Below are 26,757 nucleotides of genomic sequence, written 5' to 3'. Positions count from 1 at the left end.
GAGATGAGGTGAGTATCATCAGCGAACAGTGTGGTGTTCAAGAAGGAGGTTTCATAGTGTCATATATGGTGTGAGCACAGCGAGACTGAACGGCTCAGTGCATTTGGGTTACGTCATACTTTCCATTTGACCAAAGCCAACTTTACGGCCATTTTTGACCGGCTTGACGAACGCTAAATTCAATGGAAAGCTGATGGATACGGGTATAAATGGAAAGATGATGCTGTACTGATTACGGAAATATACATTTTAGTCTGTTAATTGTCGTGAAAATGAAAAATAAAAAATAAAATCAGCCTAGAAATTTGCATTATGATCGGGTTTTGGCATAGTGACGCAACATGACTATCTAGCTCTTGGGCCATTCCATACACCGACAAACGATGTTCACATCACTACCTCTTCAAATCTCCTGAAAATTGGTACACGCAGAGATGAGTTTATTCCAAACAGGATGAACTTCATTTTATAAAAATTGGACTTCGGGGTCGAAAGTTACGTCACTTTGAAAATTGACAATTTTCTGCTCATTTCGGGCCTGCACATCTCAGGTTTTATCATTGAAATATTCAAGAATGTGTAGCTAAATGTTGGACGACAGTTGAGATACGGCACTTGGATTTATCTGAAGCTTGTCTGATCGCCTATATTTCCAAGTGAAATTTAATACCCTGTAGGTTAGGGTCGAAGGTTAAATTGAGGGGAAAATCTGAAGTCAGTCAGGCATTACACGATTTCGACAGCGGATTGCTCAAAAACATATTAAAATATTTTGGAAAAAAAGATCTTAAATGAAAGTTTGCTTCAAGAAGAATTCGTTCATAGCTGTTTGATTTTGGTTTTGAAACTGTAAAGTGATGAAGTTGCAGTATTAAGAGCACACTTCATTTGTACATGAAAATGCAGTACTAGTAGGGCGTGCTCGGACATCGAGTGGGGTGTGTGCGGGCAACATGTCTGGGGTGTGTTCGGACTGTGTTGCCATTCGAACATCGTATCTGGGGTGAGTTCGGACTATTTTGCCCCTGGGACATCGTGTCTGGGGTGTGTTCGGAACATCATGCCTTGGGTGCGTATGGACAGTTTTGCAACTCGGATATCGTGTTCATAATGTGTTGCCATTCGGACATCATGTATGGGTTGTTACGACTGTGCTGCCACTCGGACATCGTGTCTTGGGTGTTTCGGATATCATGCCTGGGGTGTGTTCGGATTGTATTGTCACTTGGACATCGTGTCAGGGGGTGTTCGGACATCATGTCTGGGGTGTGTTTGGAATGTGTTGCCATTCAGACATCGTGTCCGGGGTGAGTTCGGATTGTTTTGCCCCTCGGACATCGTGTCTGGGGTGTATTCGGACATCATGTCTGGGGTGTTGGGACTGTGTTGCCACTGGGACATCGCGTCTGGAGGGAGTTGTTCGGACATCATGCCTGGGGTGTGTTCGGACTGTGTTTTCATTCGGACATCGTTTCTGGAATATGTTTGTGCTGCGCCAGACATGCCTCAGACCTGATATCTGCGCACTATTTTTATCCGGACATGCTCCGGTGCTGATACCTGCGCACTAAATACCCCCAGGCATGATCCGGACCGGATATATGCGCGCTTAATGGACACAGACATGCGTCAGACGTGATACCTGCGTCCTAAACGACGCATGACCTATATATGACCTATGTCTACAGTTTTTGCTGATATCTGCGATAGCTGGGTATATCCACAGTAGTGATACATGAGTATATGTTTGTGATGCGCACTATTTTAATAAGGACATTCTTCGGAGCTGATACCTGCGCACCAAATACTCCCAGGCATGGTCCGGACCTGATATCTGCGCGCTGAATGGACACAGACGACATGCTTCAGCCGTGATACCCGCGTCCTAAATGATGCGTGACCTATATATGACATCTATGTTTGCGGTTTTTGGTGATATCTGCGATAGCTGAGTATATCCACTGTAGCGATAGCTGAGTATATCCACAATTCCACATCCACAGTAGTGGTATCTGTGATAGCTGGACATATCCACAGTAGTGATAGCTGTGGATAAACTCAGCTATCACTACTGTGGATATACCCAACTATCGCTGATATCAACAAAAACCGCAGACATATAGGCAGGGTTGCGATCGACATGGACCCGAAAATAAGGGCAGTCGAAAAATAAGATTGGCATTAAAAAGCGTTTCGTACATACTGTGTATTTATACGAGGCGTGGCATATCATTTTCCATACTTTCGCCAGAAGCGATCCGCTCCAGCAACTCCTTGTTATCAGAAAGTGCTTCATTGATCTCACGACCGCTCAGGTCTAGGTTTACCTTTACTCAGGGCAAAAACAGCACCTTTTCACCCCCCCCCCCCCACTAAAAAAAGCAATACGATAGTCTTGGGCCCCCATAGGGTGATAAACCAAACTTCTTCACCTCGCTGTGATAGGAGGCGTCAGCCAGTATAGGAAAAGGCTGTAGGCCTACACCAAGTTTAGACAAAATCATTTTTGAGTGTATGGAACAAGACCTACAGTAACAATGCTTTGAAGTCTTAGTCCTGGCCGAAGCAAACTCCTTGCGATGTTAGAATCGGGGAATATTGCGAGGTGCAATCGTTGGTAAGTAGGCTAATGATTGCTGGTTTTTGTCAGCATGGAATGCCATAGGTATCCTCAGCAGCAGCTGACACACTTCGTGTGTTTTGGGGTATCAATATAAGTTAATAGTATATTCATATTGAAATGAACCCGAATATTTTCGGCTGACACTCGTCAGGGGTAATCGTCAGCAACTAGTAGAGAATTGGAAAGAACATTGTATATCAACAATCGTATCACAAAATATGACGTGACCAGCATGAAATTTCGAATGAGAGAGCGTTCAATGTACTATTTTTAGGTGGTACACGAACTCCTTTTGTTGACAGAGTTTTGGTTGGTGTATTTTGATAAAAGTTGATTCCAAGGCACACAAATGGAATTGTGAACGGCGTCACCCTACGATTCGAAATCGGTCGTCTCGATAATTATTCGCACAAATCGGATTATCCAACAGATGTTTGCCGATAGCAGAATTAATGGCCTTTGATCGATCAGCATCAATCTTAAGTGGATGAGTTAAGGGTGAGCTTTTCACTGAGCGTGACGCACGTGTTCTGATAAATCTGGGGACGTGTTGGTTTATGCGGTCCTGCAGACGTCTTGACGTTCTTCCCACGTAGCCACAATCACAGTGGCACCTATATTCGTACACTACAAGTTGTGGATATACACTACACGTCAAGACGTCTGCAGGACCGCATAAACCAACACGTCCCAGATTTATCAGAACACGTGCGTCACGTTCAGTGAAAAGCTCACCCTCAACTCATCCACTTAAGATTGATGCTGATCGATCAAAGGCCACTAATTCTGCCATCGGCAAACATCTGTTGGATAATCCGATTTGTGCGAATAATTATCGAGACGACTGATTTCGAATCGTAGGGCGAGGCCGTTCACAATTCCATTTGTGTGCCTTGGAATCAACTTTTATCAAAATACACCAACCAAAACTCTGTCAACAAAAGGAGTTCGTGTACCACCTAAAAATAATACATTGAACGCTCTCTCATTCGAAATTTCATGCTGGTCACGTCATATTTTGTGATACGATTGTTGATATACAATGTTCTTTCCAATTCTCTACTAGTTGCTGACGATTACCCCTGACGAGTGTCAGCCGAAAATATTCGGGTTCATTTCAATATGAATATTCTATTAAATTGTATATTGAAGTTCTGTACCTCCAAGAAGCTCTTCAATATAAGTTAAAATAGCGGTATTTTTCATATGGTCTCCAGGTCAATGTCACAATTGCAGATATTGCAACACAGATACCAGAGGAAAATGATCGAAGTTCTGTAGTAGTTGTTGAAAATAAGACAAAATAAGGACGCAAGTCAAAAACAAGGACATTTCTTAAAAATAAGGACAGTTGAGTTTTCTAAGACGTGGCTCTTCAAAATAAGGACAAATCTTAGATATAAGGACGGTATGGCAACCCTGCACAGGGCCGTAACTGCCGCACCCCAAACCCCCCAATTGGGGGGGGCGAGCTCGAAGGGGGCCCAAAAGTATTTCGTGAATTAGCATAAATTATAGAGTATTTTTTGAAAATTTAGGCAACTTTATCAAAAATTTTTCACGCTGCGCGCGATTTCAAGTTGCCGACTATCTTGAATATTGGGTGCTCTTCCCACAAGAAAAAATACGCAAGATTTATAGAAATGGGCATATCAGCGTTGGCCATTACCTCGCCACGACGCACCAAGACGTATAAAGTTTTGGGTCATGTAACATGCGACTGCAAAAAGTGTGCCAGAACGATCGGCAGCGAGAAAACCTTGGCCGAAAATTATGCTGACCGAAAACTTCGTTACATATACAAAAGACATGTGGGTTTAATAGTCCATAGGCATCTAAATGACTGGCACCTAAATGTTCCTGTCTTGGCAAACTGAACCTCACAAGACAAATACCACCCATCAAGGAAAAATTATATGCCAGTGAAGAAATACCAATTTGAAATCGTGTGATCTTTTAGTTTAGTATCTTTGGGCGATTGTATACTTTTGATATAGCAGACAGGAGGTCACGAAATACCATCATGTAACGAAGTCATACCAATGGGTCCACCTGCCCGAAGATGTTTAATTATTATTTACGGGCTCTACATTTTCCAAGACAACACCTGACTCAGCTCTACCGGTAAATCTGATTACGTGAGCAACTGAGCATAGAGGACAAGAAATTGATTGCAATATATATGCTATTCCCGATCATATTGCCCGATTCAGTCATGAATTATAGAAATTTTTCGCGTTTCGCGCGTTTATGCGATAAAAACTGGCTTATGAAGCGCACACCCAATATACATTATAAGCAGTGGTAAACAACGGACAGAGTAAGGGGGGTCCGGGGGGGCGAAGCCCCCCAGAAGTCAGGTTTATCACCCTATGGGGGGCCCAGGACCAACGTTTTGAGGGGGCCTGACGAAGTGCTGTTACGGCCCTGACCCTGCATATAGGTCATGCGTCGTTCAGGACGCGGGTATCACGTCTGACGCATGTCTGTCGTCCATTAAGCGCGCAGATATACGTCCGGACCATCATGCCTGGAGGTATTTAGTGCCCAGGTATCAGCACCGAAGCATGTCCGGATAAAAATTGTGCGCAGATATAAGGTCTGAGGCATGTCTCGGCAGCACGAACACATCCCAGGCATGATGCCCTAACACCCCCACCCCCCTTAGACACGATGTCCGAGTCACAATACAATCCGAACACACCCCAGACACGATGTCCGAGTGGCAGCACAGTCTTAACACCCCAGACATGATGTCCGAGCACGCCCTAGACACGATGTCCGAATGGCAACACATTACAAACACACCCTCGGCACGATGTCCGAGTTGCAAAACTTTCCAAACGCACCCAAGACATGATGTCCCGAACACACCCCAGACACGATGTCCGAGGGGCAAAACAATCCGAACTCACCCCAGATACGATGTCCGAATGGCAACACAGTCCGAGCACACCCCAGACATGTTGCCCACACACACCCCAGACTCGATGTCCGAACACGCCCTACTAGTGCTGCATATCCACGTACAAATCCAGTGTGCTCTTAAAACTGCAATTTCATCACTTTACAGTTTTAAAACCAAAATCAACAGCTATGAACGAATTCTCCTTGAAGTAAACTTTCATTTAAGATCGTTTTTTCCAAAATATTTTAATATGTTTTTGAGCAATCCGCTGTCGAAATCGTGTAACGCCTGACTGACTTCAGATTCCCTACTCAATTTAACCTTTGACCCTAACCTACAGGGTATTAAATTTCACTTGGAAATATAGGCGTTCAGACAAGCTTCAGATAAATCCAAATGCCGTATCTCAACTGTCGTCCAAAATCTAGCTACACCAGGGGTGGGCAAACTTTTGAGCTGGCGGGCCGCATTCAACATTTGAATCCATTCGTGGGCCGCACTATATAAAATCGGGATTATAAACCAAAACGCAATATTTGATTATATAGTGAGGACAGGGAGATAATATATGTGCTCATTTAAAGCAAGCCAAACATTGCTTTGATGATGTCCTACACGTGAGATTTCATATTCTTGCGGACCTCAATAACCAATTCGTCAAAACTATAGATGAAAGTCGGTTGGCCCGATTCTTAGAACAGGATTGAAATTTAAATCTGTGAGCAGCGATCTGTTCATAGATTCACTAATTCCACTTTTGGTTCAGTTCCAGGGCCCACAATGCTGACAGCATCATAACCAGGTTAGCGTCAAACACGCTTCTACCATGTCTAGATAAATTATAAATACCCTAATTCCACGCATACAGACAACGAATCTATACCTAAGACACGCCCGAATCATTCTTATAAGCACAACACTGAAATAATTGAAAATGTAATGGCCAATCTGAAATCCCACTCGTGATCCAATTATGTCAATCTCGTTGCAGCCGCTGTGATATCAAGTATTTACCTCATAGATCAGTGGTTATCAAACTTTTTAGGACACGCCCCCCCCCCCCTTATGATGGTGAAAGATTTCGCGCCCCCTTATCGTCATATCACAAAACGCAACCAGGATGCTAGCAAACCTATGGGATAGTTTGATGGCATGGAAGGTATGAGTGCGGATGAGAGATATTTGGACGTAAATCGCGCGCCCATCAGTTTGAGAACCACTGTCTTAGAATAATCATGGTGAAATATACCAAGAAAAATTAATCAAGTCCCTTTATTAATTCGATTTTTAGTACGCATTTTATCAATGTTTTTAAAAAATTTCTTTAGACTCTTGCGGGCCGCACAGAACGGTGCTGCGGGCCGCATGCGGCCCGCGGGCCGTAGTTTGCCCACCCCTGAGCTACACCTTCTTGAATATTTCATTGATAAAACCTGAGATGTGCAGACCCGAAATGAGCAGAAAATTGTCAATTTTCAAAGTGACGTACCTTTTGACCCAAAAGTCCAATTTTTATAAAATAAAGTTCATCCTGTTTGGAATAAGCTCATCTTTGCGTGTACCAAATTTCAGGAGATTTGAAGAGGTAGTGATGTGAACATCGTTTGTCTGTGCATGGAATAGCCCTCTTCTCAGTTTCACCTGCGTGTTCTCACAGGTGGTGTGGACCAGAGATGAGCATGGATTAGGATTAGGTTTTGAAAAAACAGGATTTGTGAAATTTTGTCGGATTTGGATTAGACATTTTTTTCAGAACGGATTAGGATTTGGATTGGATTGACCTAGTTTCTGGGAGATCGAAATGTCGTGTGGCGAATGGCGACAAACTTTATTCAGATCAGTTATTAATGTACTTATGGCTACTAAGTTATCTTGAATCAAGTGAATCGTTGGTTGTGAAAGAAAATTTTCGAATCCCTCGATCGCATAAATTAGTATTTTTTCTGAATGTCCAGTTGGAATCGGATTAGGATTGTACATGGACTTGAATATGTAAAAGTTACGGATTGCGATTTGGATTTGGATTTAAAGGTTCGGATTTGGATTGAATTAGGACATAGAAATTTCAAATCCGCTCATCTCTGGTGTGGACACTCGGAAAACCACGTGACTGTCACGCCCAGATATCTTTGACAACTTTGTTATTGTCGATCGGTCTGCAACGGTAACAAAGGCAAAGTCGCTATTGGTCTTTCTTGTTTTTAACCACGTTCCATATCGAGTTTGGTGACAGGATTTAGTATGGTATATTTTGATGCTGACATTTACCACTGTATCAAGTTTCAAGGCTGTGACTCAATGATTAGCCTAGTAATTTCGCTGTTGAAGTCGAGTATCTGGTAGATCTGCGCGCACCGATATATCGCCGGCTTCGATAACAGATTTACCAAGCTAATCATTGCGTGACAATCCTGAAACTTTCTCCGAAGTTGGATAACACAACCGAGATACACCATGCCGAATTTGGTCATCCATCTCAGTATGGAACACTCTTAAAATTCACATATACCAATATCAAATTTTGCGAAAATTCCTTCATACGGTAGGCTCATTGCCACATCGGCGCACGCGGACCCTGTATTCACGACTTATAATTATTGGGTCACAGCCTTAAAACTTGGTGCATCGTTGGATGCCATCATGAAGAAATGTAGAACGAAATTTTGTTATCCATCGCCGTGTATAACACAATTAAAATCTACACATGCCAATACTATCTTTCGCGAGAAATCTGCTATGCGGTAGGCTGAAGGTCAGATGATTTCATCTTACACTGAACCAATTTTCAAGGGTGTAGGAGAGTAATTTCGTTCTCATGGTCGAGTATATCAGGTTGAGCGCTCATCTCGCATCTAGCCTACCGGAATTGCTATATGTAGGCTTTAAATGTGTTGTATTCCGCGGGGGATAGCAGAATTTCGTAATATAGCACTGTGGTGGGTTTCAAATAGTCGACTTAAGCGGTCTTAAGCTTCACCCCTCAGCCCTAAGTCAATTTCAAAACTGTGGCTTAAGGGGATTTCCCTCCAAGCGGGAACTTTGTTAAGACCGATATCCAAGCCTGGTAGGGGGAAGGCTGAAGTCTCCTGTGCTGGTAACTGTTGTGCTGTTTTTTAGAGGAGATTGGCCATTTTTCTGATGAATAGCTTGTCAAATCAGACGAAATGATTGTTTAGTGCGCTGTCAGGCAGTTTGGAGCAATGCTTTATCTCATAGCATGATCCATCTTGTCATGAACGTGACAAGCTGATATGATATACTATTATATAATAGGATTTACAGTGAAATGCTGCAGGAGTCTTCATAACTTAGCGGATCTCATTCAAAATGGATAGCCAGAGCCCTGGACAGCTTAGCACTTCTCGCATAACCGCACCATATTGTATCGAATAGTGTTCCCTATGACCACCGTAACCTTCGTCCTCTGACTCCAATCAATTTGTTTACGAATATGATATGACTGTGGTTACGAGATACCGTAAATGATATTTGGGGTAAGGCGTAAAGGTGCGCATAGCGTTGGACTTGCGAATCCCGTCCATTTTGGTGAACAAAGCAGTGTTGCCAATTTAGCGATTTTGTCGCTAGATCTAGCGATTTTTCGTTCGGTTTAGCGACAAAAAATACCGACTAGCGATCAATCTAGCGACTTTTGAAAAATATTTAGCGATATTCTAGCGATTTTTTTTCAAAAATATCTGATATGAATCAGTTTTGAGCAGCCAACATCATGCACGTTCACCATGAGGGCCACAGCGTCAGAACGCATTGCCGAGATGCATTCAGGTTGCGTGCATGGACTTGGACATGGACAATTGGACATGAACGTCGATCTCTACTTACTTTCTTGGTCACGGGAGCAAAATGGTCATAACTTTTTCAGCGATGAAAATCGCTAAATTTCCCAAGATTGAACGAGATCGCCAATTGACTCCCAATACGACCAATCGCAATCATGCTCGTCCAATGAAATTTGCTATATGGTAGGTAGAAGGTCCGATATGTGAATGAATTCTGTACGTTCACGCCGGACGAATATATAGGATTCCGCATCCTCCAAAACGGAAACCGCGATTTACAAGATAACTGCGACAACTATTATGCATCGGACTTTTGACACCTATACGCGAGCTGCACCAGTCCTATAACACTATTTGTACCAATAACGGGATCGAAAGGGGATCGCGTTTAAATCGCCTTCCCCCGAATTGCTCGAATACAAAATTTTATATCTGATTCACGTCAAATCGATGAAAAAATGAACGATTACGTCGCGTAGGCCTACTTTTGATACTAACACATGATGTGACAACACTTTAATACTGAAATAACCAAAAAATGTAATCACGAATTTCTATGCGTGCTGCCGGATAACAGAAAGACTCTTAAATAGACTTTAGACAATAACTTACTTCATCGAACCGAACTTCATTCAGAATTAACACGTTACTTTTGCAAACAAATATCAAACGTAATAATTTATATACCATTGATCAGATGGGTGTACAGGGGAATAGAAATATAATTGGATCGTCTCCCGCTATATAAGTAGTGATATATATTTAGCAGATTGGCCTCCTATTCTTTTGTAAAACGTACGTTAATATAGGCTTACCATATTTTGAAAATGCAAAAAGAGGACACTTTTTCAGAAATTTGCAAGATACAAAACCGGAGTAGAATTCTCAAAAACCGGTGAATTTTTCCCACTTTGCGGTCGGTTGACTAAAAAAAAAAAAGGTCTTCACTTCCGCTCAGATCTCAAAATAACGTTTTTTACTCTACATTGCCAGGTGGATGACTAAAAAAAAAAGGTCATTTTTTCGCTCAGAGCTAACTTCACCGTTTTTCACTCCGAAATATCCGCCGGACCGTCACTTCTGTGCTAATTTGCGGCATAACAGACCTGAATTTTAAAAAAAGAGGACAAAATCTCAAAAAAGAGGACAAAAGGGCGTCCTCCGAGGACACTTTCAAAAAAGTCAAAAAAGAGGACAAATCCTCTTAAAAGAGGACGTATGGTAAGCCTAGTTAATACTAATATTGGCCAGCAGACCCGGTCGTGTCATGTCTTATTCAAGTACCCCCATCCATTCAGGAATATCTGGATGTCCTTGGTTGAAATATACCGCATAATTCGTCCCGTTCTGAGATGACTGACAATCTGACATGACTATTGCGTATTATGAACTCGAAATATAATAGGGTTCCACACATGTCCTCTTTCAGGAGGATTTGTCCTCCTTTTTCAGGAAATCTAAAATGTCTTCCGAGAACACCTGAATGTCCGCCTCAGGGTAATTCGTCATTCTTCATAGCTTTGACAGGCAGGCTAATGGACAGGCACAACTAAAAATGCCACAAATGACGCAAAATCTGCAATATGCGAATGTACGGGTGGGTCTTTCAACAACTTTAGGAATTAATTCAGATTTAGCGACTTTTTCTAGCGATTTCTTTTCAATATTTAGCGACATCTAGCGACTTTCGACACCAGTTTTAGCGATTTTTGTCCATTTGGAGTTGGCAACACTGGAACAAAGGTCAGCGATACGAATCCGCTAAAGGTAATGATGCTTATCGTGGTGGTCATGGGGATCATCAGTTACTATGGTGCATGTATCGAAGAAGCCCCAAGATGAGATTTTAGGTTGCGGCAGATCAACAGGTCCCTTATTGACAGCCTACGTCAACTCATCATTATAGTTTTCACGACTGGTTACGTCTTTTAACTTAGGCACGTTGACGTTTTGATAGTTTAACTTTGCTGTGGTTATAGCTAAAAAATTAACTCACGACGCGTCACCAGAAAATGGAAAATATGTATCATGCTCATTTCGTTGAGCCTAATCAACTGTGATTGATTGCAGGGTTCCCCTCAATATCCATTTTCGCTTCACGCCTATGAGCATTGTCATAAATATGTGTAACCGCTACTCTCTAGAATAGTGCTGACTACATGGAACTTTGATCAATATGTGTTTTTTCAACCAACATTGTATTGATATTCCGTTCACTGCACGCGCACCGAATTTCAGCATAGTGGATAAAGATTCAGAAGTTTTGGAAAGAAAAACGACATGACTTGGCATGAAGTTGTTAGTGAATTGCTACAGATGTGAAGCAATGTTACCTCTCATTTTTGACGAGTCTGTGCGCACACTCAAGAACTCACTACGCAGACCCTTTGACAACAGTGCGTAACGACTAAAAAAAGGGTCCATCACTTCGGATTTTCTGTGCGCATAGACCGTGTCAGCACTGCGCATTTGCGCATGTATGCAGCTTAAAGGGGCCATTGATGTGAAGTGATATATGCCAATAATATCCAAAGTACAGTACATGCAAACGCTACAGTAATCCAAATTTTTTGATATATATGTCAATTCAACATTGTTTTCACAGATATGATACCCAGTCATAGTATCGTCATAGTAGCATAATCAGTCAATGTAAAAATTATTACATAACTGTGCAATGTGGCACCAGAGTGAGCTGCAGGCTGTGAAACAAATGATAGCACCATTCTTTTGGAACACAGAGAAAATCAAACAAGCAGTGATGTGCCAAGCCATCAAATAGGTATTTATCTATCTATCTGTATATGTGAGTGTGAATGCGCATACCAATATCCAGTTAATTTTATATCAAGGTTTTTCTGAAAGCACTTTGCTCGAGCTTTATCCAGTTCCTCACACAGTGATACCAACACTGGGCTGTAAGTATGTCATTTCCATTCATATTTATACCATGCTTGATAAGTTGTTTTGTGATAGATGCTGACCCATCTGATCTGCCAACTTATGGAGTAGCAGTTGGGAGCTGCATCTGCTAGTTGTTTTGGCAGCAACATTTCCAACCAAATCACGGTAAATTTGCATTCATTACTTTTTACTAGTTCATCAATTGTCTGTTTGTTATCTCATTATTATTGCTATTAATTATTATTTCATTTGCTATTAACATTCGTATGGTTTGCTGATGCTATGTATTACTATTGAGTTTTGTATGGATAGCAACAGTATAAAAATTGAAAAATTCGTTCGAAATTCATCAGTTATATCTCTACCAACAGCTCACCGACGCCCAGGCCCACAGTCAGCTATGAAGCAGCGAAGATTTGGAAATCAGTGATAAAGCAGAAGAGAATAAAACAAGTTGAGCATTGTCTCAAAGTTAATAATTATAGAAAATGTTGAACAACATTAATTTGACGCTAGCCGAATCTAGAATCAAAACATGTCTTTTGTACATTTGATTCAATTTTGTTCAGCCGTTCATGTCCACCTGCTCCAGTTTTCCAAGCCCCTTGCAATAACTTTGCTATCTTGTGTCACAAATTTATAAACTTGAACTTTCTTAAAGCAATAATGCACATTTTACCTCATTTTTACGTGTCACAAGCAATAAAGCACGAGCATGTTTTGGAATGTAATCAAATGTATTGCAAACAAGAATATTTGTGAATGCTAGCTAGAAAAAAATCTCTAGATCATGCGTTGTCGTGCAGATTTCTATGTAGGATTCGATACCGTGCGAGTGCGTTCAACGATTCCAGATGCAGTATGCCATCAAATTCAGCTCCATCTGCCTTGTCTGCATTGCTATGATTGTGAAGGTAAAGGCAGGCTATTGTCATAACGATATTCTGAGGTTCTTCCTTGAATATTGCCAATGCGCGAGATATTTTCTTCAACACAGAAAGCACTGCGCTCTGCCAGAGGGTAATATTATGTATGAAAACAATAGTGACTTTTTTCGGTCAAAGTTCTTGGGCATAACAGTGGCGTGAGTAAGTAAGTCCTCAGTGGATATTCAGCATCTTCAAGAGCATAATCTTCATCATTTAATATGCCAAAATGCTGGGCAGTTGTGTCTTCAAAAATCGGAATCACAGCCGCACTATTTCTTCGAATACTTTGCGATAACGTGCTGAACATCTGCCAGATACTTCCTCGGGGTTCTGTTCTGATCATCCGTCCGTAAATTTCAACAACTCAATCAATTTCATATTCCTTCACTGCATCGCTATACTCAACGATATCAGCGAGCAACTCAAAACAATAGCAATCTGGCCTCGGTTCCGTGTTGAACTCGCTACAGCGACGAAGTAGACAGTAATTACTCGCAACTAACGGACTTGGCCGAGCCTGGCGCCAAATTGACATTTGAAACCCATGTAAGACGGCCGACGCCTGGCGACTTGAGCAAGTCATTCACTGGCCTTAAGCCAGGTCTAAATTAAGACTACTTTGTGAAACCCACCCTGAAGGCTGTGACTCAATGATTACGGTAGCAATTTCGTTATCGAAGTCGAGTATGCTAGGGTGCGCTCTAATCTGGCATTCAGCCTATTAGTATATAGCTGGATGAAGGAATCTAACACTGTACCAAGTTTCTAGGCTGTGACTCGATAATTACATTAGTAAGTACGTTATCAAAGTCGAGTATCCAGGGTGGGTCTGAATGTGCTTATTTTCCATTGAGCCTATACCGCATAAAGGAATGTTCGCAAAATTTGTAATTGGTATATGTAAATTTTGAAAGTGTTCCATACCGACATAGATGACGATATAAATTCGGTATGATGTATCTTGGATGTGTTATCAAGCTTCGCAGCAAGTTTGAGGATTGTTACTTAATGATTAGCATAGTAATTCCTATATCAAAGTCGGCTATACATCTACCAGATACTCGACTTCGACAGCGAAATTATTATGCTAATCATCAAGTCACAGCCTTGAAACTTGGTACAGTGCTAGATGACAGCATTACAATATACCATACTCAATCCTGTCACCAAACTCGATATGGAACATAGTCAAAATCAACAAAGACCAATGGCGACTCTGCCTTGCGACTTTGCCTCGCGAGAACATTTTGTGCGGCCAACGACATCATTCTGGAATTTCAAGCATTCGACAATATATTCAAGTGCCACATATCTTTTTTAGATATACGAACTTAAAGTTCACCCTGAAACTACAATAAAAATCACTGAAATCTCCACAAACTACACTATATCACATCACGTTTAAAAGCTACGATGCGGTAGAAGATCGGCTATTACGTCATATTTCTAGTTCATATTGATAAAACATGACCCGATGATGATTCGTGACTAAACATTGTGATTTTGTTTGGTGCGACCTTTCGTAACATTACTCGATTTCGGATTGGCTGAGCGATTAAATAAAAACGACTGGAGTTGAGTCGGGTCAAACGTTAAAATCACAGAATGACTTGCGACTCGGAACGGTGACCTTATATTCCTACTACGGACGTAACAATCCATGAAACTGTCATCGGGAATTGTAATATATCAAAAGGTCGTAGCTTGCGTTTAGTAGGGTATATAGCTATCTAATAAAGTTAGTATGGCAACCATCGATATTATGTGACCCCCGTGACGCATAGTTGCTTACAAGCTGGGTGTTATTTGTTCTCTTTATCTATGTTATTGTAGGTTGCGAGTAAGGTAGTAGTACGCTCCACAGCTGTAACACCAATAAATTCGTCGGCGATTGAACATATCTATTCCAGGGGTTCTTAACCAGGGTCCGTAGACCCCTTCGGGGTACGAAGCAGCGCATCAGCGGGTACGAGATGCATTGTGGAATTAGGCCTATCCTGTCCTATCCTACCTGTCTGATTTTAATATAGGTACCATCAGAAATTGTGTTGAAAATGAACAGGGGATACGAGAAATCTTATTGGAAGCACGAAGGGCACGATCGCTAAAGTTAAGAAACAATGCTATTACTATTGCTCAATAATGATTACATTTAAGTTGTTATTGATATGTTCCAAGTTCCAATAATAATCGAAGGCAAAATCTAACGCTGATTTAAGTTGACTTTGGCAATGACAGTAGCAATATCCTACTTATCACGACTACATCAAAACCCCAACTAGGCTAAACCGCTCAAATGCTCTGATATCAGATCAATTTTCATTAGATTTTAAAATATCCTAAATAAAATTGTGGCACGTCAAATGCCCACTAGCTACAATAATGTAACCCGACAGTTTGACAATGTTATGATGCATCCTCTCGCATGATGTCCATAACTCATCATTTTAACAAATTATGCCCGGTACAAAAAGGATTTTATTCAAATATTTGAAAATGTGATTTTGTTTCCGTGTCAAGCGTGAATAGAACAATAGTAAATTACATTTTCACGATGTTGGTGGAATGCCTGTATGCAAGCCCCCGTCAAATAAGGCCTACTTGGAAATTTTACATTGAATATCCCTATTATTGATGCTGCAGCCCGCGGCGTCATCAAACACTAAGAAATTGCCCCGCGAGCGCATTTCAGTTTGAGACCTCTGCTTCATCGGACACGACTACCACTCTAATGCGGGCCTCACAATTTTTTGTGGATATCATCAAATTTGAAGAGTAGCAACAGCACACTAATTGGCAATCACCAATGATATCAGAAATGTCAAATATTCGTACGGATTACTCACTACTTGGTGGCTACTCTGGTTTGGGGATACGGGATATCGAGTTCCTAGAGAACTTTGGATTGACAATTTACCTTCTGCGAAAGTCAGATATCATAGGACACTATTGATAACAGTATGCATGCGCGGTTCGATATATTGGCATATCAAATAATATTATCGATTCTGTAAAGATCTCCAAAACCATTCTGTCTCTATGCTAAGAACGGAGCAAAATGTGTTATACGTAAATAAGGTATCAATTATGGATAATATGGATATTAATATCAAGCAGTCCGAGATCGAATCTTAAAGGTATTACTTACCCTTAGTCCCGGAAACTAAGGATGTGGACGTGACATCAGCGACACCGGAATGTTGATTTTGACCCCCATCTGCCATTGTGTTGATTATACGTGGTACGGAATATCTAGCGTATAAGATGATCTGCAGAAACTGCATACGGTACACGTATTACTATGTAGGTTTATTATAAAATATTTTGTCGAGCTATATGGGTATATCTTGTGGATATTGGATCAAAATATGAAACCCTGAATATCCGTAGAAATTAATGTGTTTAATAGAGAATTGCATCAATTGCGTTTCAAGCGATCAGTTTGTCTGACATGATTAGACCAAAGTGCAATGATTAAACCTGAAGTCATCAAAATTATTTTTCTAGAGACGCAAACACAGTCGCTTTGATACCACGAGAAAGCTATGATCAAGATCGTACCAAACTAGCAATCATACCAGGCACCGGCAACATACGGCCCGCGAAGAGTTTGGTTTGGTTTATTTAACACATACAACAGTGGTGTTTATCGCCTATGAAGGTCATGTGCACCACGACAATGATATTAGTAATGTTCAGGATCTTTGCTTTCGTATTCTTTCCAGATGACTTCCACACTCGCGCGCTACCAATTTCAATCACTCTCTCTTTCATGCATCCGGACTCGTTCTTTACTGCCGACTTCTTTACTGGCGCGGCTCACCATCCTACTGTTTTTTTTAGAGACACTGCTATCGCAGTGAGGTTAGCGATGAGGAGGCCCGCGAAGGGATTTTGAGCGGCCCGCAGGAAGTCTCAGGCCTTACATGATAATATGACCTGCGGGTGGAGAAAGGTGGCCACGAAACTACTAACCAGCTCAGGGTTACTCAGTCCTTCCTTGGCCGCCGCCCATTTTCTGATTTGAAAATGTGCTGTGGCCTACCTCTTATCTTGGAGTCATGATCCTGTTCAATGCGTGTTAATCAACAGCGGCAATATGCCTATTTCTCTAAAATATGCGCATTTTTCACTTAATTTACTGCTGATATTTATATCTACACATCCCGGGACACGAAATCGCGCGAGGCGCGCTTCGAAATTTTTCAAGTTGAATAAATATGCTTCAACAAACGACCAACGAAATAGTCTTAGGCCCCTTCGAGCTCCCCCAATTGGGGGTCTGGGTGCAGCAGTTACAGCCTGATAGATCATGGGCTAAAACTCCTGAGTATATTATGATCATCCGCTGCGCCATTCACGTCGCGAAACACAATGATCGCATCCACTGCGTGTCTGGGATTTTAGTTCCACTATTGTGGGGAATAATATAATCATTCTGGGCCCGCTTCAAATATTTCATTGGTGAATGGGTTCCTAAATAGCGAAGTCGAAAAAATGTTTTTTAATATGCATACTGTACAATGTACAATATATGTCTTGTACCAAAACAACTGAAGTTGCGATGTCAGAATATTCGATCCAAAGATACAATTAATTCATGTGACTCTTACATTATGTGGGCAGGCGGGACATTCCAAAGAATAATGCACTCCGTTCAATCCTCAATCCATTACGATTCGTTGCGGTGGTGAAGTATACCTCCACCAGAATTTGCAATTATGGCTATTTTTATCTTACAATAATACCACCTGCCGAAGTACAGTAAATCTATACATCAATTACACTTCATTGCGAGTTCATTGCGTACCTTTCTCAACGGCATAGGGCATATGAACCTGCCAGAATACTTGTTTACTTCAGCATCACCTTCCAGTTATTATCTACTCAAAATTATTTTAGTTGCTGTTAGCCGTAGGTTGTCATAGCCAATGGAAAAAGCCGCCGTTTCTCTTTTACGTTTTCGACCTGTACAAGCTGACTCCACTACGTCTAATTAGAGTCGGATGAAAAGTTTTATGTATAGCCTACGTATAATTAGATAATATATTTTGTAGCGATTGAGATAAAAAATATACCTTAACTTATTACATTGGTTCTGAAATTTTCCAAATAGCTTTTTGGCCCACCTCAAATGCTTCTGTGGCCCACCCTTTGAGAACCCCTAAACTAGCTCATTGTTCTATATCCGGCCCGCCGAATGGATAAATTGCCCGCCACTGCTATAGATATGGGTCGTTCGAAACATCGCGGCCAGAAATAGCTAAACAACCTGAACTATTTACAATATCTACCTCCAGCACGCCACCAGAAGCTATTGAAACTTAATCCACTAGGTTGCGATATACATGGCCACTAATTTACCGTTCACGAATATAATCTTTAAATATTATGTGGTCTCTAATTTTCGTTGAAGGTGTGAAAACATTCCGGAAGAGTTAAAGAGCCACCGTAAACGAATAGAATGTACAATATTTCTACAAAAGGTAAAATTTGGGCCCTTATATCTATGAGGTGTTGATGTCACGCGTCATTTCTAATTACCATTTTGGAAAATTACAGGCACGCGTTCTTCACTATTGCACTTTTTAGTCGTGATACAGGCAAAGGAAGAATTTTAAACAGTGGACAATCGATATTAGACAGGAAGTGTTTTACCGTACGTAACTCGTCGGTTTAGTTATGAAAAATTGATTACGGTAACGGCGCTAAAAATGGCGTTCCACCTGGTATATTTCTGTTAGGAATTTGTTACCGGTACCAATTCTAGGCGTGCGTTGAGAGCCGGTACTTCGCCCTTATAGAGGAGAGGAAAACAACAGGCATAGGAGTGTGACTCACCCTCTATGTTCCGTTCATTCTCATGTATATATAAGAAATTGCAGACAGAAGCCATTATACAGATTCGTCACATTATTAGCGTACCCCGACTCAGGGGCTTTCACCAGTCGTCAAATAATATTAACGTCAGTATCAAATGCGTTGTACGCCGTGAACACACATCCACGTATGTATCTTTCTATTAATACATTATACAGCAGACTACAATGATTCGTGCTTCGTGACGTGACTTGACAATTGATACCGCAAAGAGCCACGACGAGACATATGTCCCCGAGTCCCCGAGCCCTGGCCTATAGCATCGATATGTCCTGAAAACTGGATTGAAGACTTCAACTATAGTCGCCAATCGGCATATACTAAACCATACACACCCTTTACTCAAATTCCCTAACCACTGATACTTTCACTTTCTACTATAAATAACTCTACTGAGGCTGTAATATTGAAATTGGTGAATGAATTCTAATCTTTATCACATCAGCTCGTGGGGCACATTCAACATTTGAATCCATCGTTGGTCGCACCATACTAATTGGGAGTATTAGCTAAAGAGCAATGTTTTTATGTAATTGTATAGGGACCGGGGAGTTATGGAGATGATATCTATGTAGTATATACTGAACATTAATCAAAGAATAATTTAATGATTACGCACACGCGTCAGAAACATTGGCAAGATTAAGCTGGTTAAGCTGGTCATCCTCGATAACCAATTTAGTAACATTTGAAATTAAAGGCGATTGAGCCGATGCTTAAAAGCGGATGCTAATTTAAATATGTGAGGAACGATCTGTTCAAAGATTTTCTGATCCGCACAGCCTCCAGGACAGACAATGCGGACACCATCATAACTCTGCTACTTAAATTGTCCCTTCCCACGATACAAGTTAATATAAAAGGAAAATACTTTTACACACATCGAGGTCATATCTATACCTAGCACACACGCGAATCGGTGTCCTAAGTACGATCACAAAAGTAAAAACATTGCTGGAGTTGCCATTTTTAAACCGCACTCATTATCCGAATTATGTTTTTTTTTCGTTTTGAATTTCTGTGATGTTTACCGACTGAAACCTTGGAAAATACGCGGTCCGTGTGATCAGGATACTATATACGTCAGCAATACAATAAACATCATAGTAAGACTATATCTTATCGTTCTCGTGGGTATATATATATATTAGGAAAACATACTGCCTAGTCACTGCAAAAATTACATTTTTAGCCAAGTGGAATGACAACGATATGACTATAAGAGCCTTATAATGGAATCTTACACTACGACAGCTTCACGTCCGCGTTTTGACACCCTTTTATCTTCATTATATCGTAATCCTGTGTTGTTTTTCATCTGAGGATATTTTTATGAAATAGTATAGTGTCTTGACCTGTTATCGACCTTTTAATATATTAATACTCCCAAGACAGTTACATAGATCATTGCGTCCGTAGTAGGATTATAAGGTCACCGTTCCGAGTCGCAAGACCTTCTCTGATTTTAACGTTTGACCCGAATCAACTTGAGTCAAGTTTATGTAATCACCCAGTCAATCCTAAATCGAGTAATTTTACGAGAAGGTCGCACCAAACCAGATCACAAGTTTCAGTCACGAATCATCAACGGGTCATGTTTTATCATTATGAACTAGAAATGTGATGTTATAGCTGGTCTTCTACCACATGGTAGCTTTTAAAAGTGATGTGATAGTGACGTTCTTCGAGATTTCAGTGATTTTCATAGTAGTTTTAGCGTGAACTCTAGGCTCTTATATCTAAAAGAGATATATGGCACTTGAATATATTTTTGAATGCTTGAAATTTCAAAATGCCGTCGCGGGCCGCACAAAATGCTCTCGCGGGCCGCGTGTTTGAGACCTCTGGTCTACATGGTGCGCAACAAGACCATAGTAATCGCAAATCACGTGATTGAGACTGTCTCGCTTTGTGGTGGAAAGTTGTGATATAACGCATTAAGTCACTGCAAGTGTTCATACGTCTCACATCTTTCTGTCAACCTACATGGAAGTGGCCTAACAGGGATAATAAATTGTATTTCAGCAGCAAGTTTAGCAAACACGTGGGCATGATAATCTTTGCTGAACAAGCCTACTTTTTGTTATCTGCGGAACTCTTGAATTGAAACCATCCGGATGCCCATATTCGGGTCATGACACATACTTTGGTGACCAGCGACAAAGACTTTGTCCTGACGAAACAACACCTTGAAAAGCGAATGGGGATTCAATCGTATAATCACCAAAGAAAATAGTAACATTCAACTCAATTTAAGGAAGTGTATCCAGTCGATAGGCAAGGAAAATTGTCTTACAATATGTTTATATGGAATATGATTAAAATATGATCTTGTCTTATAGCCGTCATCAGTTATGAATCAACTCAATCTTAAGCCGGATGAGGACAAGCTATGCACTAAATAAAACAGTTTCGCTGCAACTGTTATTTATTGAAACAGACTGAGTCAACAAAATATGCAATCACGCAAATCAATAAGCGCTACGTTTGTCTGTGTTCGTTGATTTCGCAAAATAATATGGAAGTGGAAGGATTGATATTGCTATTCATTGATTATTTCAAATGGTACAGCGTTTAATTCCCAATGATTTGAAATTCGTGACATAAAACAACGAGGCTGGACCCGTGATTGCTGTTAGGAAACATTTCATATTCTGCTGAAGCTGGATTAAGCATGTTGTTGCAGACGATGCGGTTATCCTCATAAATGACCGGATTAATCGAATGTCTCGAAATTGTTGTCCTGAAGCTTTGCAACTTCGTCATAATATAGTATGTCTAATATGTGTCTCATTCGATCACTTCATTCATGTACAATTCCGATACCAGCTGAAAGTTCAATGTCATCCCTAAAATATTCCTTTGATTTATACGCAATGGAGGCCGAGGTGCATAAAAGAAAAGGATAGATTAACGATGAGACCAGCTATCGGATTTTCACTTATTGTCTCTATACTTTTTGAAGTCAGTATATCATGTAATTGAACAATTTTGTAGGTAACCAGCTTTTGTCTTAACGGACAGATCCTTGATATTCATTGAGTAATTAATGACCTTATCACTGTCAAATTTTCGCCGTCCGAGTTTCAGTGTCTGGTGGTTCGGACGATCCGCGACATATAACCTACACGTTGTTCACCACGCCCATGTCTACGTAATACGCTGCGCACAAACCGATATGCATATAGGGTGCAAAGGTCGACACCTTCCATACATTTCACATGTTAATTATGAAATGTGTGCAACTATTTTGTGACAGCGCCACCGAAGAGACCGAAATCGACCATTCCATAGTCATTATATATATACCGGAATATATTAATTGGAGGGGGTATTGGAAATACTTAATAAATAGTTGTTGCGTTACGATTGCACAGCGGCGATGGATTTCACAATGTTTATGGTTGCCTCGGGTTATAGACCGATATAGCCAAGTCATGGATGGCATGCGTGAAATAACTAACAACATTACCTCTTAGATCAGGGGCGGGCAACTTCTCCAGTCGGCGGGCCGGATATAGGAACATTGAGTACATGGCGGGCCGGATTGCTGGATCTATACATTATTCGCCCATTTCCCCAGATATATAAGGAATAAATGGTATTTAATGAATGTATTCTAACGACAGCAATGTCAATTGAAAGCCATTTCTCGCCAACAATGACAAAGCAATGTGGACCTGAGAACAATATTGTCATACAGGCGCCGGCATGTCTGCTTCTCTCTGATCAATTAACAAACGGTGCAATCCTTAATTAACATTTTAAGGCGTTCGATAAGCCCGGTATCCCAGATTTACCAAGATATCAATTCATTAGGGTTGAATACATAGTAAATGCCGATAATGCAGGACTTCTCGCTTCGACGAACTTACGCGTGAGCTCTACACTCGCACGCTGCGCACACACGTATATAATAACATACAGTCACTAAAATTTGACGTGAGCAAGTAGTGGGGAATCTCGGCCGACTGGCGCCGCGGGTTAAATTATTATGTAAGACAGTAAACTGTCCGTGGGCCGAACAAAATCCCGAGCGGGCTGGATGCGGCCAGTGGGCCGTATGTTGCCCGCCCCTGTCTTAGATTGTATATGTAACATTACCTTAACGGAAATGACTTCAGAAATCACAATGACTACATTTTGTCAATTTAATGCAATTGTGGGGCCTTATAAGTTTAGCTGAAGGTAATCTCTCTGCATTTTATCGAGCGATATTATCATTGATCGCGGTGCGTGAATACTTATACTGGAATTCCAATCGAGTGTGTATCATGCCGGCCTAATAATAAGCTTGGATCTTTCATGCCAATAACTTAGTCCCTACGGGCCAACACTCAGGTAATTTTGAATGCTCTTTATTGAGCTGGAAATTTGAGGATGGTCACAGCTGTAGTTTCTGATGATCTCCTTTTGTCTTTCGAATTCACAAGTTCGTCCACCATCCGGCATACAGAACCGATAACATAATCACAATTAAACGTCGCCATGTCTTGACCTAATACTTCTGTAAGTTTGTATCTATAAGGTGACGCGCTGTATTGGTGGCAGTTCATTCGTGAAAACATGTGACGCAAGCACATCTGCTCCCATGCAGATTCAAAGTATTTCCTGTAAGACAGGTGCGCGACGCGCTTTCTCGTTGAAACCTGATAAGCATTAGATACAGTCACGCGTTCATTTCACTTTCGAAGGGCGGCATTGAATAAATACAGACGTGGTGCGTTTTTCCGGTCGATTATGACACATTGGGGATTTTCAAGCCGAACGTTTTCCGTAATATGAAGTTTACAAGAGCCTAAACCGAAATATCAAGAAATTAGGATTATGACAATTCGGAAACAACCTTCGAATGCAGAGAATTATATAGCGTATAGCAATTCCCAAAGATAATGGTCAAAATTAAGACATGGTAGCATCACCGTTCTGAATCATGTCTCTGAAATGTAAAAATAATTTATTTGTGGATAGGATAATGGCAGTAACTGGTCACTCATGAGAGATTGGTTATATTAAGAATTTGAATATACCTTGAATTCCATGATGGGAATTTCAGTTCAGCTTCCGACTAAACAAACATGTCACCTTATCCCAGATGAAAGTAGTTGACCTAGGATCAGCAGTCGAAGTCTAGTGATCAGATAATCACCTTCGAGTATACAGATTGGCATCGTTCCGCAAATCGGTGATACCATGCACTGTTGACGGCTAAGGCCGATCGTTTAATAGGAAGGAGAAAACAAGGACGAAGAGGAAAACAACATATTTTGTTTGATTTTCTGTGCTAATCGAGCAAAATGTATGATATGGCTTATTCGACTTCCGATATCAAGAGCTAAAATTTACTCGTACTGCCGAGTCACGCTAATTGATAACTGTCCGTTTACAGCAGGGGTTCTCAACTTCGCTCGTATAACGGGCCGCATTGTAACAACAAAAGACGCCGCGGGCCGCATAACATAATCGCCACGTATTTGTGGGCTACTATTAAATTTAGGCTACTGTAGCCTATTTACCAGTCTTATACGGAAATTTAGTACATTTTAATGCATTCTAAAGCAATAATGGACAGCGTTCGTAAGTTTGCAGTTGCTGTTTTTTTTTTGTGACAATATCTATCTTTCGGCCGCGCAAGTAAATCCCTTCATGGAGCGTGCGCATAGCATTCGTTGCAAGTCGGTATATGCACCTTCAAACCTTTCCACCATAGAGTCAAACCTCTGTTTCAATGCGTGAGCGAGCAAGTATAATATTACGTTATTCGTTACAGAGGCCATTATCACTTTGAGCTCTCAGTGATACGAGAAGAAGTCTGGTGTGCGGGGTCATTTCTGAGCAAACCAATCAACACATCTCATTTTTCCATTACTGGACCCCAACACATAGTTACAGAAGTCAGCTTTCACCAGTTGATGTTTTTCACTGGTCCCCTTCGCACGTTTGCCCCGTCAGCATTTACTCTGGAAATATGTCCATGTCCAATCTGATAAAACGCACCTGGATAATTAGCTATGCAATGTGTGTGAAGTCGGTGGATTCGTCCAACCCTAGAGGCTGAAGTAGTCTACGTGGCAACGTGTTTCAGAACACGCGATAAAACATCGACTGAGACTGCGCTGTTACTCTTCTGGTGACGATTGTATCAGACAACTGTAGCTTCGAAATTTGTCAGGTGATGTTGTGTTGGCCTTGCTGCTAAGTTGCAGAAACAGCGAATATTCGCACAGTACATTGAAGTTTTATAGCAGTCACACCTTCTCTCGCAGATTCTTGGGTTTAGCGATATTCTAAGAATTTTGAACAATGCGTCGGTAACGTCGGCAATTTTAACAATGCCTCGAAATATGGATTGCTGGGCTTGACACCTAGCTAGCAACGTTTTACCTAAGATCAGGCGATATGTATAACCAGGGTTGCCATCGACATCGACCCAAAAATAAGGACAGTCGAAAAAATTAGATTAGCATGAAAAAGGCGTTTCTATACATACTTCGTATTTACACGAGCCGTGGCATATCACATTCCACACTTTTCATCACCAGAAATAATCTGCTCCAGCAACTCCTTGTTATTCGAAAGTGCTTCTTGGATCAGCTCAGGTCTAGGTTTACCATTAATCAGGGCCGAAACACCACTTCGTCAGCCTCCCCCAAAAAACGTTGGTCTTGCTCCCCCCCCCCCCCATAGGGTGATAAACCAAACTTCTTCATCTCGTTGTGATTAGAGGCGTCAACCAAGATGGAAAAAAGGCTCTACACCAAGTTTAGAAAAAAATCATTTTTGGGCGTGTGGAGCAAGATACCAGTAACAATGCCAGTAGTCTTAGTTCAGGCCGAATAAAACTTATTTGCGATGTTGGAATCGGGGAATATTGCTTTGAGTAATTGCGATGTGCAATCGTTGGCGAGGAATGATTGCTGCTGTTTGACAGTATGGAATGCCCAGCAGATACCCTCCGCAGCAGCTGCCTTGTAGTCTATGCGGTCGTTGGTGTTGATCAAGTTGGGGAAAATTATTCATCGACTGGCTCAAATTAATTATTATGACACGCTTCTTGCATTTTTGGGTACCAATGTGAGTTGAAATAGCGGTCTCTCCCATGGCCTCCAGGTTAATGTCACAATTGCAGATATTGCAATGTGCGAAACACTCGCCTTCGAGCTTCGTTAGATACCTTTGGATTCTCTCTCGTAATCGTCACGAAAAACGTTTTTACGTCTGCTCATTTTAACTAATCAGATTTAGCGTTATTAGTAGCTAAAACTATATGCGCAAGTGCAATATAATTTAGATAAATTTATCAATGATTTTTAGCTTTACTACTGTTTAACCAATGTGTCGACTGCACTGCGCCTTTTGCACTACACAATAAATGCTGCCTTCCCACAGCTTGAGCTTATTCTGCTGTAGACCAAAGAGCAGGAACCTGGTACTGCTGTTTACTGCTAAAATGACGTCAGCTGCGGTAGCTTGGTACAGACGAAACTGCTCTACCACCACTCACTGCCCTAGCTATCTCACCACTTAGAAGTCAAATCTTGTGGCGTGTACGACACGAGAGTTCCTTTCATTTATGATGTCATAACATCTCGACGCAAAAGCATAATTTTAGAATAATATGCAGCACAGATACCAGAGGAAAACGCCCGAAATTCTGTAGTGGTTAGAAATAAGACAAAATAAGGACGCAAGTCGAAAATAAGGACATTTCTT

The 26,757-nt window shown here is 41.1% G+C and overlaps 1 protein-coding gene across 5 annotated transcripts in view; it reads right to left on the bottom strand.

Moving 5' to 3' along the window:
* The window catches only part of LOC145458996 (protein NLRC5-like), an 87,329-nt gene extending 62,532 nt beyond the window's left edge, over positions 1-24,797 (bottom strand). For 4 of the 5 annotated variants that reach the window (XM_080337516.1, XM_080337532.1, XM_080337539.1 and 1 more), the window contains exon 1: positions 16,313-24,797. In XM_080337516.1, coding sequence (XP_080193642.1) covers positions 16,313-16,448 — 136 coding nt within the window. In that variant the 5' untranslated portion in view covers positions 16,449-24,797. The remainder of the gene's footprint in view (positions 1-16,312) is intronic. The other variant, XM_080337523.1, reaches the window with a different exon arrangement.
* Between the last annotated feature and the right edge of the window lie 1,960 nt (positions 24,798-26,757).

Source organism: Botryllus schlosseri, chromosome 2 (assembly GCF_051294905.1).
Source record: "Botryllus schlosseri isolate E-star chromosome 2, Bs_hap1, whole genome shotgun sequence".
Lineage (NCBI taxonomy): Eukaryota > Metazoa > Chordata > Ascidiacea > Stolidobranchia > Styelidae > Botryllus > Botryllus schlosseri.
The sequence above is the reverse complement of the archived record's forward strand: the minus strand, read 5'-3'. Positions and strand labels throughout refer to the sequence as shown.